The 15,276-nt window shown below is 29.3% G+C and overlaps 3 protein-coding genes across 3 annotated transcripts; 2 read left to right on the plus strand and 1 right to left on the minus strand.

Annotated features, from left to right (window-relative positions):
- Positions 1-2,933: 2,933 nt before the first annotated feature.
- LOC113873057 (auxin-induced protein 10A5-like) lies at positions 2,934-3,298 on the plus strand. Its single transcript, XM_027511021.1, has one exon. It carries the CDS (start codon positions 3,017-3,019, stop codon positions 3,296-3,298), a length of 282 nt encoding a protein of 93 aa, XP_027366822.1. The 5' UTR covers positions 2,934-3,016.
- Positions 3,299-10,270: 6,972 nt separating this feature from the next.
- LOC113873058 (auxin-induced protein 15A-like) lies at positions 10,271-14,873 on the minus strand. Its single transcript, XM_027511022.1, has 2 exons — positions 14,857-14,873; positions 10,271-10,635 (listed from the first exon to the last, which is right to left on the minus strand). The coding sequence occupies exon 2, from the start codon at positions 10,632-10,634 to the stop codon at positions 10,377-10,379; it is 258 nt and encodes an 85-aa protein (XP_027366823.1). The 5' UTR covers position 10,635; positions 14,857-14,873; the 3' UTR covers positions 10,271-10,376.
- Positions 11,591-11,872, plus strand: LOC113873056 (auxin-induced protein 10A5-like). The gene has a single exon (XM_027511020.1). It carries the CDS (start codon positions 11,591-11,593, stop codon positions 11,870-11,872), a length of 282 nt encoding a protein of 93 aa, XP_027366821.1.
- Positions 14,874-15,276: the final 403 nt, after the last annotated feature.

The following is a 15,276-nucleotide window of genomic DNA, read 5'->3' on the forward strand; positions in this document are numbered from 1 at the left end:
CACTACACTAATTCTCAGGTTCTCAAGCAACACAAGTCATTTGCATGCTGTAGTACAACAAGTCCAATATTTCTTTCTTGTACGAGTCCTTTGAGATCAATATATTATATCTTGAGTGGAGCAACAAAAGACAATGGGTTTACACATACTGGGTATTAGAAGGGCATCATTTTCTTCAACCTCCAAGGGACTTGAAATCCCAAAAGGTTACCTTTTTGTGTATGTTGGAGATAATATGAGGCGGTTCCAAATTCCTCTATCATACTTGAATCAACCTTCATTTCAAGAATTATTAAGTCTAGCAGAAGAAGAATTTGGATATTATCATCCAATGGGTGGTCTCACAATTCCATGCAAGGAGGATAAGTTTCTAAGCCTCATTTCTTGCTTGAATTGGTTGTAACATTCTAATCAACACTGAGATCTAGATTAGCTGAGGCAAATTTGTACAGGAGGCATTTATTTCATTTTAAAGATTTTCCATTTTAGTTGGAAAAATGTCATCTGAATGAGAAAGTTATGACAAGACAACGTTAAAGCACTTTTAGCCTTTGCCAAATCTCAATTAAATTTTAGCTTACATTTATATTAAGCTATCAACTTTTAATAGGGATTCAGTGCAGTAACTTTTTTGGGGATATTGTTCAAGGTTTATAATGGTTGTGTGGAAAAATCTTTAGCCAATTGTTTGTAGATTCTTCCGTATGTGTGACCAATTCAGTTCTTGCTTTAAGCATCACATAGTGATTATCATCAGTTAATTTAGTGCTCCCTCCCATTCTATCATCGACTCAAAATCATTCTCATTTATTCTTCCACTTTTACAAACAATCAGCACCATCACATCGATTATTACTTGTTTCTTGGGCAGCAAAATATGGATTATAACTTTGGTGTTGTCCATAATTTCACAACAGCAATAGAAAATATTGCCGGTTATGGTAAATAGAAACACAGACCCCGATCCACTCAGCTCTATAAATATTCTGGGATAAGAACTTATAACAAATATTAGTTAGACATAATTGCTACAGACCTACTAGAACTATTGTTATAGTTTAAGGACACATTTTTTAATTTGGCTTGAAATTTATAAACCTATGCTTCTTGCATTGTAAGGTCATAGCTTCATTCTATCTAAAAGACAAGAAAGTTATGGAGAGGCATTGGTTCTTTGACTTCTACATGTGTAAGGTTATAGATAATAAACCATACCATATGTCAATGGTCAAAGAGAGAGCTTTTGGTATAGAAGTTGGCCAGTGTAATCCAGGGGAAAAAAATAAACCTTAATATTAAGTCTATCGTTATTTTGCACCTGCTTTGGCAGGGAAGCTGCCTTGCGTGTGATTGTTTATTTGCACTTCATAATTTAAATTTCATATATATATATATATATATATATATATATATATATATATATATAATCAAATATATTTTAGCTTTTTCCTAAATAAACTTATCTTTAGCTCTTCGAGCTTGGGAATTTTTTTTTCCTTGACCCTTGCTAGGAATCACGAGTTCTATTATTGCTTTAAAATTTATCACAAAAAATAAACTCTAGGTTTTCTTACAGCAAGCAACCTGGCTCATACAGGGAGAAGGGAAATAAACAGAAAACACAGAGTGGCATTAAGTTGTTGAATTCATTGTCATTAAAGACAAAAGAAAATGATGTACTATGACATCAATGATCTTCCTTTTTCCTATTTCTCCAGAAAGGGAGATCTTTACAAGTTCAGAAGATGCCTATTGTATACAAAATGTGTCAACTAATCTATGTCAGTCTGTTATAGTGTAAGATTCAGTGTCCATTGAAGCAAGAAGTTATATGTAAGAAGACATCTTCGCTGCAAGGAATTGTGAGGCCACCCATGGGATGATCATATCCAAATTCTTCCTCAGCTTGACTCAACAAGTCTTGGAACCAAGGTTGGCTCAAGTATGATATAGGGATCACAAACCGCTTCATTTTTGCTCCAACGTAGACAGCAAGATAACCTTTTGGTGCATCCATTGCTTTTGAAGACACCCTTCTCCTACCAGGTAAACGGAAACCCATTGTTGTTGTAATTGTATTTGGGACTTGAGAAGAGAATGGCCTAAGAAGACTTGAAATTTAGCTTTGGAGTTTCAAATGCTTCAAGATGTGAATGATTTGTGCTGGTCCTAGATGCTTGCAGCCTTGAATATATATAGATAAAATAAATGGATATGTAAGAAACCATTGGCTACTTGAATTATTGAGGAAGGAAGGATATGAGTTAAGATCTATGGGACCAAATGAGAGACAAAGCATATGGTGTTGTCTCAGAGGACTCTCTCAAGATTCAACCTAACATATTATAGTAGATAACACAAGTCCCACCTTATGGAACAGATTTGACATACAAAAAGTAATGTGGTCCATAATGCCTCTTGATCATGTATTCAATGTCGGTTCTCTTCTGATCTCCAGTCACTATTCATTAATCAAGTTTGCTCAAGCCCCAAGGGTTACATCATACATGGTTCTTATCAACAATGGTTGTCACTCTAATATTAGTTGGTATATGGTTGCTATATATTTATAGCATTGTCATCCTCTTTAAAGAAACTTGTGACATGTCTAAAGCATGTTTCTAATTGAAGTAGCTACAACTCAACGAATGAACAAGCATAAGGTTTCGCATTAACTGATGTATTTGATTTCAAATGGATAAATCTGTGGTCATTGCCACAGAGGTGGGGTATGGTATGCACTCTCATTTATCCTATCCTTGAAAGAGATCACTGAGACAATACCATGTGATCCTTGTCTTCCAGTAGATCCTATCTTAGCCCGATCAAAAATCATTCAATGTGGAATTAGATTGCAGTTGTAGAGGACCCTTAGCAGCTATATATACACTGCTTCTTCGGTTGTCCAGCAACACAAGTCATTTGCATCCTCAAGCCTTAGAATTCAAATATTACTTTCTCATACAAATTCCTTGACATAAATCATTAATACTTGTTTGTGTAGCAACAAAAACAAATGGGTTTTCGCATACCAAGTATTATTAGAAGAGCATCATTTTCTTCAGCCCCTGCAGCTTCAAGGGGAACTGAAGTCCCAAAAGGCTATCTTGCAGTCTATGTTGGAGATGAAATGAAACGGTTTGTGATACAAGTATCGCTTTTGAACCAACTTTTATTTCAAGAATTACTGAGTGAAGTAGAAGAAGAATTTGGATATGATCATCCAACAGGTGGTCTCACAATTCCATGCAAGGAGGATGAGTTCCTATGCCTCATTTCTCGCTTGAATAAGCTGTAAATCATGCTAATGAAGACCAATAGATTAGTGGAGGCAAATTTGTACAGAAGGAACTTTCTTTTGATGTGAAGATTTTGCAATTTTTGTCCCTGTATAATCTTGTAGAAGTTCAAATTTTTTAACGTGAATGAGAATATTAAGACAAGATATTGCAGAAAACTGTTTGCTTTTGCCGAAACACTTCCTGTGATCGGAATTCTTGTTTTCTATGTATGAAAACTGTCAATATCTTCTGTTATTGTTGTGAAATTATTGGCAAAGATATGAAATTAAAAAATATTACAATTTAATAATTGGTTGATGATTTAGGATTAAAATAGTTCTGAATCCTAAATTCAATTTTCTATCACGTAACTAAGTTAGATAGCAATAAGATTGATCCAATTTTAATAACAGTTGAAGCAGCAAAACATACTCCATTGAAACATAAATATAAATTTTTTAGAAGAAAAAAGAATAAAAACCCAACGTTCGCAATTATAAGAGACATCATCATATTGGTTATTACACGTAAAAAAGAAACAAAAGTAAAATGAAAGGTAAAAAAACTTGATGAAAATAATGAGGTTAAAGTGGCTAAAGGATTTTCGAGACGTTGACGTGTAGACTCTAAGAGAAGATCCACAACACAACTTCAGAATAGTATATTGACTCTCATGTCTTTACAGCAAAAGAAAGGAAAGAAAATGGATCCAAAGGTGAGAAATGGTTTGGATGATAACTGTTAGTGGTGCGTTGTTATCTTGTCGATTTATAATTATACTTTTCTCCTTTTCTACTTCCTTATCACTAACAAATTCAAAATTTAGATAAGACATCTATTTTCTTTTTAATTATCTTCACCAATCCTTTATCAGCTCTTTGTGTGGTTCATATCTTTATCAACTCTTTCTACTCCAAATAATCAATTTCCCAATCCAAATTAAAAAAAAAGAATTAAATTAACAAGCTCTTTTCAAAATCATATAAAAGTACCACAAATTTATATTGGGCTCAAAATGACCAACTCCAAAATATATGTATGGTCAAAATGATGCAGTAATAATTATAAGGATAAAGATGATAATAATTGTGATAGTAATGTGAGAAAGAGTTAATAGAAGTGGTGCGAATGAAGATGGTGGTTGTTGGTGATTGTGAAAATGATGATAGAAGTGACAATGGAGGTGATTGATAATTAAGGTGATTGATGGTAAAATAATGGAGGTAATTATAGTAGTAGTGGTAATCCTTTGACCATAAATGATAATTGTGATTTTAGTGGCCACGGTATTGTGAGGGTGGTAATAAAGGTGATAATAGTATAATTGTAGTCATGATGGGGTGATTGAAGTAGTAGCAACAATTGATGGTAGTAATAAAGATAGTGATAAGTGGTTAAAGTAGTCAAGAGTTATTAATGTGATGATTAATGGTAGTGACTACGTTGACAATAACAAATGAAGATAATGATAATTAAAAATGGTGCTAGTTTTAGTTGTGGCAGGTGTAGTAGTAAGTTATTGTTAGGGTTATGCAAAATTCAATCAAACTGCCTTGACCTGTACGAAACTGAAGAACCCACTCAAGCAAAACAAATTTGAACAGGTTTCGGGTAAGTAAAATGAATTTTTTGGGTTGAAATGATTAAAGATGGTTGGTGACAAATTTAAAATTGTGAAACTATCAGAACTCGCTACCGATTGAATGCATGTGTGTGTTAAATTTAGGCTCAATTCTAGTCATTATATTTTAGTTGAGAAATGCATAATAAATATAAACCTTTCCTTTCTTTTTTTTTAAGTTAGTGCACCGCATCCTTTATTATAAATATTTTTTTTCAACAAAATAAGTTTTTGTTTCCAAGTTTTTAACAAGGCCTAATATAGGGCTTAAGTGAAAGATACAATTTTTTGGCAATGATAATTTTTATTGAATTTTTTTGTAAAGCCTAACATAGAGCCCAATCGAGCTAACTAACTGATTTATTGGGCTATCTAATAGGTTCGAATATGAACTATCTAAAAAAAAATTAAACAAAATTAGACCTCTTTTTAAGTGATCTAATTAGTAGTAGTTGGTCAGTTTTGAGCTCAAACTCACCCATAACCGACCACTAATCACTCTTAATTATTGTGGTGTTGGTTGAGTAGCAGCATCAGTAGTAATGAGCTACCATAATGGAAGCAAGAGTAATGTGTATTTTAAAAATATAAAAGTATTGAATGAGTTGTTTATATAATTAAAAACTAAAAAGCCATTTTTTTCAAGAATAAAGTTAAAATTGTTTTAAAATTAGTTATAAATCAATTCAACTCTATCATATTTAAATGTGTTTTGTATTAAAAAATTGCATTTAAAAATAAAAAAATAACTTGGAACCACCCCAAATCTTTTTGGTTTTTAATTTATATTGCTAAGTTTAAGAAATAATTTTAATTTTAATTTTACATTTTCACTAATAAACATATTTTAAAGAATAGGATAAGGGTGCGTTTAGATATACTGTTTATTTAAGTACTAATTTAATATTTTTTTTTTAAATTTGAAGAATTGGTAAAAAATAGCTTATAACTTTTATAAACTATTTTTAGCTTATTTCAATAAATTTTTTAATATAACTTATTAAAATAAGATATTTTCAACTTATTCTAGTATTTTTATTGTTAAATTTATAATATATAAATTATCATTGTAAAAATAAATAATAAAATAAGTAGTTATAAAAAACACATTCTGTTCAACAATAAAATTCATTAAAATAAAATAAAAATAATTTATTTTAATAAGTTATATTAAGAAGTTTAAAATTAATTTAAAATATTTTATAAAAAAATAGAGTCTATTCTTCATATGTTGTTGATAAGCTTGCAAGCTTATTGACTAACAACTAGCTAATCCCTAATCTAGACAATCTGAGAAATTGATGGAACAAACAATTAATAAAGAACCATCCAAAGCTGATGAAATTGGATATGAACCGGTGTCACTGAACTGGTTTGAACTATTTTTATTTTTATACTTTTTTAAGTCTAAGACACTTTCAAACAAAATGAAGGTTAATGTATGAGATATACATGACTTGGTATTATCTAACTATTTATTATGATTTTTTTATTTAGAAAAACATGTAATACGGTCTTTTATATTAATTAAAATTTTTACTTAATTTATTTTTCTTATAATTTTATATTAACATGCTATTTGATATATTATATACAATTAAAAATATATATTTAGTTATAATCAGTTCCATCCTAATTTAACCATACTCAAGCTATTGAATTGTAAACCAATACTTATACTATAGTTCAATCAAAATTATGTTACATTATTTTATTTTTTTTAAAATTAGATAGCAATCTGTACAGTAAATGAGAAAACTTTTTTTTTTTCTGTTTTAAATTAAACCCTTTGAAACAAAAATTAAATAAAAGACTTAACTGTACTTTTCTAAAGATTATTTTTTGAATTAATTAAGTCCCAATATTTTAAAAATTCATCAAATTTAGTCTTCGATCAGTTGTTTTCTTTTACCCAAAACTCTCTATTCTTTATTTTACAATCAAATTTTTTTGGAGAATTTTTAATGGAATTGAAACAAAATAATTTTATAAGTTAAAAAGTAAAAAATAAAAAATTTATAAAATTTAAACAATTTTATAAGATGTGAGATTAGAATTTGAAGAGAAAAAAGATTTTGTTTTAATTCTGGGTAAAATTTAATATTTTGATTGATTAATTTTGACCAGATAACAATTTAAGTTGTAAATATTTTGAGTAAAAAGATTAGAATTTAGCAGTTTTAAGTAGAAGAAAACGAAGGAGAGACTAAAAGCCAAAAGTTTAAAAATAAAAAGACTTGATTAGTTAAAAAGAATTGAACACCAAAATCTTACGAAATTTAAATTAGAGAGATAAAAGTTACAATAAATTAAACAAATTAATGTTTGTCATATCCAACTCTTGAAAATATACAAAATGGTAGGGTATGAGTGTGTAACGATAGATATTATCTTCTTTAATTTGATGTTTGATGGGTTCCAGTTGAGAGCCAAGGGATTGTGCCATGCCAGATCACGTTCATCATCAATTGCTTAAGATATGATGTGAGAATTTATTTATTATAATTCTTTTATTATTATTATTATTATTATTATTGATTTGGTCACTCAAAAATAAATCCTAATTAATTAATTGATAAACAATCATACTATTAATAGATTACATAATTAAGAAGTAAGCTGGAAATAAGAGTTAAAAGGATCAATCAATTATCCTATACTTTTAATTAGTTAATTAAGTTTAACAAATCAAATGAAATTTAATGTTCTTTTTTTCAACTATTATTATATATGATTATTAAGATAAAACTTAGATAAAAAGACTATCGTTATTGTATAATTATTAGATAATAGCAACAATCAATTAGATGATTGGTAATCAGAATAGTACAACAATTTAGAATTGGAATACATTTAAATAGTCATAAAGAGAAACCAAAACCCAATGCTTAATTCCATATAACTCTACTTTGTGATTTCTCTATTTTGTTATTATTTTATCAATTCACTTAAATTTTTATTACTTTCAAGCCAAGTACTCTCTTTAATCGCATTGTTTAACATTCAAAAACATTATAATAAGTACTTGTGAGTATAATTTCTATAAAAATAATAGTGAGAGAGTTTAAAACATTTCCTTTTATTACAATTAATGGATGTACTTAAAGAACTAATGATTCATGCCAGCTTAGTCACCCCTTCAGATATAGAATTTAATTACATTACACAAGCTAATAATTACATAACTAAAAAAATACATTAATATGACTTACGCATCATAATAAACTATTGTAACTATTTAGATATATCTGTTAACACTAATGTCAAACTTAAGTATTGGAATTTAATTCATGAGTTAATGCTAAAAAAATGTATTTTAACTTTGTATTATGGAATTGAGTTTGACGATTCAAATTTCTGTTGTGACTATCCAAATATATTTTAATTCAATTTAAAATTATTGTGCTATTTTAATTACTAATTATTTAATTGATTATTACTATTATTTAATAATCATACAATAATGATAGTTTTTTTTTTCATTTAAGTGTCATCTTAACGATCATAGATAATAACAATCAAATAAGAGTATTAAGGTTCACTACTCTATGGCAGAGAACATTGTCTCTTTTTAATATATAGTAGAAATGATGCTTACAATGTAGGAGAAGGATAGTGTGAATGTGCGAGAGAAAGGAGTGTTACGATGGAAGATTGGAGTTTAAGTATAGAGAAGAGACAAAGAGAGATGAGTCTTTAAAGAAGATCTCCAATTCAAAAGATTAAAAATATAAAATACAAATTCAAAATTTAAAATTTAAAATTTACTTTTAAAATTCAAATTCAAATTCAAAATTTAATTTTAAAAATTAAAATCTGAATTATAATTTAGATTCAAAAACCAAATTCAAAATTTAGACCCAAATTCAAAGTTTAAAATTCAAATTTAAAATTCAAATCCAAATTTACAATTTAAAAATTAAATTTAAAATTTAGATCTAATTTCAAATTTAAAATTCATCAATTTTTTTTATTTATTTCAACAATTTTTCTTCATATTTTGACTCATTTTAATCAAGTGGTATTATCACTACTTTCTACAATAAAATTAAGAAAAATTTAGTTTATTCAAGAAATAAAATAATAATTATAATAATTAAAAAGGATAAAATCTTCTAAATAAACTCGCATCATTTATCTGAAAACCAATTTCGCATGAAATTTCACATGAAGATAGTGTCTATCTTTATACACTTATAACAGTGGCATTCTCAAACAATACAAGTCACAAGCAAAATAACAATTCAAATATCTCTTTCGTAGATAAGTCCTAGCATTTTGCATTGTGCTGGGTACATTGCCACTCAGAATAGAAGACAATTGTATTAAAATATACTTGATCTCATGTACAACTGAACAATTGAACATTAACTAATGGACCAAAATCACAAAGTAGACACTTGAATAATTGAATTATTTCAATGTTATAATGAAAAATAAAAGAACATATTTGGAATTTCTCATTCTGTTAGTCTGTTCTAATCCATGGTACAACATTGATGTCTCTACTTATGTACTTCAAGCAATAAGTTATACGTTGGAAGGCATCTTCGCTGCAAGGAAATGTGAGGCCACTCGTCGGATGATCATACTCAAACTCATTCACAGCTTGGCTAAACAAGTCTTGAAATGAAGGTTTGCAGCAAATAATGCCATTCTGATACATTGGTAAACGAAAACCCATTGTGGTCTGTGTTGAAAAGAGACTGATCTGAAAAGACTTGTATTTTTTTATGCAAGTTTGAGTTTCAAATGCTTTAGGATATGAATGGTATGTGTTGGTCATAAATGCTTGCAGCCATGAATATATATTTAGATGAGACTTGTATTTTTTTTATTGTTTTTTCAATTTGGCTTGAAAACTGTAAACCTTTGCTTCTTGCATTGTAAGGTCTTAACTTCATTGAATCAAAAGAGAGAAGTTATGGAAAAGCATCGTTTCTTTGGATCCTGGTTCTTTGACTTCTACAAATAAACCTTTATGTTATAGTAAAGTCCATTGTTATTTTGCACCTGCCTTGGCAGGGAAGGTGCCTTACATGTGATTATTTATTTGCACTTCATAATTTAAATTTCATATGTATATTTATTTATCCTCAAATATATTTTAGCTTTTTCCTAAATAAACTTATCTTTAGCTCTTGAAGCTTGGGAATTTTTTTTTCCTTGACACTTGCTAGGAATCATGAGTTCTATTATTGCTTTAAAATTTATCACAATAAATAACCTCTAGGTTTTCTTACACCAAGCAACCTGGCTCATACAGGGAGAAGGGAAATAGACAGAAAACACAGAGTGGCCACTAAGTAGTTGAATTCATTGTCATTAAAGACAAAAGAAAATAATGTACTATGACTTCAATGATCTTTCTTTTTCCTATTTCTCCAGAAAGGGAGATCTTTACAAGGTCAGAAGATGCCTATTGTATACAAAATGTGTCAACTAATCTATGTCAGTCTGTTATAGTGTAAGATTCAGTGTCCATTGAAGCAAGAAGTTATATGTAAGAAGACATCTTCGCTGCAAGGAATTGTGAGGCCACCCATGGGATGATCATATCCAAATTCTTCCTCAGCTTGACTCAACAAGTCTTGGAACCAAGGTTGGCTCAAGTATGATATAGGGATCACAAACCGCTTCATTTTCGCTCCAACGTAGACAGCAAGATAACCTTTTGGTGCATCCATTGCGTTTGAAGACACCCTTCTCATACCAGGTAAACGGAAACCCATTGTTGTAGTAATTGTGATTGGGACTTGAGAAGATAATGGCCTAAGAAGACTTGAAATTTAGCTTTGGAGTTTCAAATGCTTCAAGATGTGAATGATTTGTGCTGGTCCTAGATGCTTGCAGCCTTGAATATATAGATAAAATAAAAGGATATGTAAGAAAGCATTAATTGGCTACTTGAATTATTAAGGAAGGAAGGATATGAGATAAGATCTATGGGACCAAATGACAGACAAAGCATATGGTGTTGTCTCAGAGGAAACTCTCAAGATTCAACCTAACATATCATAGTAGATAACACAAGTCCCACCTTATGGAACAGATTTGACATACAAAAAGTAATGTGGTCCATAATGCCTCGTGATCATGTATTCAATGTCGGTTCTCTTCTGATCTCCAGTCACTATTCATTAATCAAGTTTTCTCAAGCCTCAAGGGTTACATCATACATGGTTCTTATCAACAATGGTTGTCACTCTAATATTAGTTGGTATATGGTTGCTATATATTTATAGCATTGTCATCCTCTTTAAAGAAACTTGTGACATGTCTAAAGCATGTTTCTAATTGAAGTAGCTACAACTCAACGAATGAACAAGCATAAGGTTTCGCATTAACTGATGTATTTGATTTCAAATGGATAAATCTGTGGTCATTGCCACAGAGGTGGGGTATGGTATGCACTCTCATTTATCCTATCCTTGAAAGAGATCACTGAGACAATACCATGTGATCCTTGTCTTCCAGTAGATCCTATCTTAGCCCGATCAAAAATCATTCAATGTGGAATTAGATTGCAGTTGTAGAGGACCCTTAGCAGCTATATATACACTGCTTCTTCGGTTGTCCAGCAACACAAGTCATTTGCATCCTCAAGCCTTAGAATTCAAATATTACTTTCTCATACAAATTCCTTGACATAAATCATTAATTCCTTTTTGTGTAGCAACAAAAACAAATGGGTTTTCGCATACCAAGTATTATTAGAAGAGCATCATTTTCTTCAGCCCCTGCAGCTTCAAGGGGAACTGGAGTCCCAAAAGGCTATCTTGCAGTCTATGTTGGAGATGAAATGAAACGGTTTGTGATTCAAGTATCGCTTTTGAACCAACCTTTATTTCAAGAATTACTGAGTGATGTAGAAGAGGAATTTGGATATGATCATCCAACAGGTGGTCTCACAATTCCATGCAAGGAGGATGAGTTCCTACGCCTCATTTCTCGCTTGAATCAGCTGTAAATCATGCTAATGAAGACCAATAGATTAGTGGAGGCAAATTTGTACGGAAGGAACTTTCTTTTGATGTGAAGATTTTGCAATTTTTGTTCCTGTATAATCTTGTAGAAGTTCAAATTTTTTTACGTGAATGAGAATATTAAGACAAGATATTGCAGAAAACTGTTTGCTTTTGCCGAAACACTTCCTGTGATCGGAATTCTTGTTTTTTATGTATGAAAACTGTCAATATCTTCTGTTATTGTTGTGAAATTATTGGCAAAGATATGAAATTAAAAAATATTACAATTTAATAATAGGTTGATGATTTAGGATTAAAATAATTCTAAATCTTAAATTCGATTTTGTAATACGTAGCTAAGTTAGATAGCAATAAGATTGATCCAGTCTTAATAACAATGAAAGCAGCAAAACATACTCCATTGAAACATAAATATAAATTTATTAGAAGAAAAAAGAATAAAAACCCAACGTTCGCAATTATAAGAGACATCATCATATTGGTTATTACGCGTAAAAAAGAAACAAAAGTAAAATGAAAGGAAAAAAAACTTGATGAAAATAATGAGGTTAAAGTGGCTAAAGGATTTTCGAGACGTTGACGTGTAGACTCTAAGAGAAGATCCACAACACAGCTTCAGAATAGTATATTGACTCTCATGTCTTTACAGCAAAAGAAAGGAAAGAAAATGGATCCAAAGGTGAGAAATGGTTTGGATGATAACTGTGAGTGGTGCGTTGTTATCTTGTCGATTTATAATTATACTTTTCTCCTTTTCTACTTCCTTATCACTAACAAATTCAAAATTTAGATAAGACATCTATTCTTTTTTAATTATCTTCGCCAATCCTTTATCAACTCTTTGTGTGGTTCATATCTTTATCAACTCTTTCTACTCCAAATAATCAATTTCCTAATCCAAAATAAAATATTAAAATAAATTAACAAACTCATTTCAGAATAATATAAAGGTCCCAAAATTTTTTATTATTTTACTTAAGGGTCTCCAAAGAATTTATGTTAGGCTCAAAATAGAGAACTACAAAATATATATTGAAAAAAAATAACAGTAATAATTATGACAACCACATTGATAAATATGACATTGATTGCGATGATAAAGTGACAATGTAAGTAGTTGATGGTGGTGAAGAACTACAATTATGGTTGTTGTTAGAGGTGTGATGCCAACAAAGATAGTGGTTGGTGGTGATTGTAACAATGATAATAGAAGTGGCAACGGAGGTGATTGATAGTTAAGGTGACCAATGATAAAATAATAAAGGTGGTAACTACTCCTTCTAGATTTGAACTTAAACAAAAAATAATTAACTCACACTAATTAAAAATAATGATTAACTTCATTTAACTTTTTTAACCTCATTTAAAAATGTACTTCATTTGCGAAATTGTCTTTCATTATATTTATTCTATAGGAAAAAAATAAAACTAGATTGTCTTCTTTTCTCACATAGGTCTTGCGTTAATTTTTGCCTTCCTTCATTGTTATTTTAAACTTAAACTTCATAAAAAATAAAATCACAGAAAATTGCCTCCAAAATTTTGCTTAAACTTATTAGGACGACAAGTGTGAAGGCACTGTAATTCCCTTTAAATTGAAGTTTGACGTTTGCTCAAAACTTGCAAGATATAGTAAGAGTTGGTTGTTTGAGTATTTTTTTTATTTTTATTTTATCATTTAGTGTGTATGTACTTTTTGAACATGGCCCTAGATATTGAATTGAGCACCCCTTGCAAAGATTAATTCTTTACTACAACTTCATCATTGTGGTGAGAGATCACTTCACTTGCAAACAAGCCATCTTGAACATGAGTAGCCTCCCCATCCTTATCTAGTGAGTCTTTAATAATGAGAAGTGACACATCTTCAAACTCAATTGAATCATTGTACTCTAACTCTGAGTCATTCTCTAGTCATGAATCCTCAACTACCATAGCATCATCACAGTCATTATGAATGTTAAACTCAAACGAGAGAATGTCTATTTTTTGGTATAGATGAGTGGAGAAGAAGACGAAGTTTGGAAGAGAAAAAACAAACCTTTTATATAAATGATGGTCATATTTTAGTGATGAAACCATTCAACATCTCGATGGAAGACTTTAATTCTATGGAAACTTGTTTCAAATGGGATTACTATTTCTTCTTTTTAAAAGTCTCACAAGAATAAAATAAGTTATTCGGAATAAAATTTGAATTAAATAGAGAGTATTTTAGGGTTTAGGGTATCAAATCAATTAAGATTTACTTATATTTTGGACCACCACACATAAGTTTAAATTTGCTTATATTTGAGTTTAGAGAGAGTATAATAATAGTAATAATAATAATTATTTTGACAATAAATGATGATTGTGATTTTAGTAGCCACAATTGTGAGGGTGGTAATAAAGGTGACAACGGTATAATCTTTATCTTTATATATATATATATATATATATAAAAGTAGATGAATTTTGGAGGTTTGCCTTCATAATTATATTAATTTAGTATAATTAATATATTTACCTTCTTTTGTAATTTTAATATTAATACATTACTGCATTTATTCTGAATTTTTAGAGAAGTTTGCCTTTACAACTGCGTTAATTTAGTGCAATTAACATATTTATCCATTTTTCTAACTCTAATATTGACATATTAATGCATTTATTCTTGCAAATTAATGAGTTTATATATTTGAAAGGCCATAAAATAATGGAATGGGTAAAAATTAATATGGGTTTATATTTTTGAAAGGTCATGCATGTTATATTTTAATATGTTATATATAGTCAAATGATTTTAATATGGATAGATGTAAAATATTTAATAAAGAGAAATAAATTGTATTTTATTTAGTATATATAAGGGTGAGTACAAGTTATTTGTTTAAAATAATATTTTTACAAAATGTCACCTACAATTTCAATGCTTTCTGAAATATGATTTAAAATAATATTTTTACAAATTTTAATACTTGATATTTGATTAATGAGGAATAATGAAATGAATAATAAGAATTAATGAGTTTATATATTCGAAAGGTCATGCAATAATGAAATGAATAAAAATTAATATTAATTTAGTGCAATTAACATATTTACCCATTTTTTTAAACTTTAATATTGACATATTAATGAATTTATTCTTGACAAGTTTACAATACTTTTGAATTTTAATATTAATGATTTACTTTAAATTTTTTTATTAGAAACTAAAATTGGTATTTGAATAATGAGGAATAGTTTTTTTTTTTTTGATAATCACAAAGTTAGAATTAATAGGAGCACAAATTATGTTTAAAGTTACAAGCCGAACAGTAAAATTAACACCAATAATTAAGCAAACCCTATTCAAAGCCACAACTAATAGCTTTGAGGAGGTTCTACTCCCAACAAAACA

The sequence above is a fragment of the Abrus precatorius genome, unplaced genomic scaffold (assembly GCF_003935025.1).
Source record: "Abrus precatorius isolate BTA unplaced genomic scaffold, Abrus_2018 Scaffold7, whole genome shotgun sequence".
NCBI lineage: Eukaryota > Viridiplantae > Streptophyta > Magnoliopsida > Fabales > Fabaceae > Abrus > Abrus precatorius.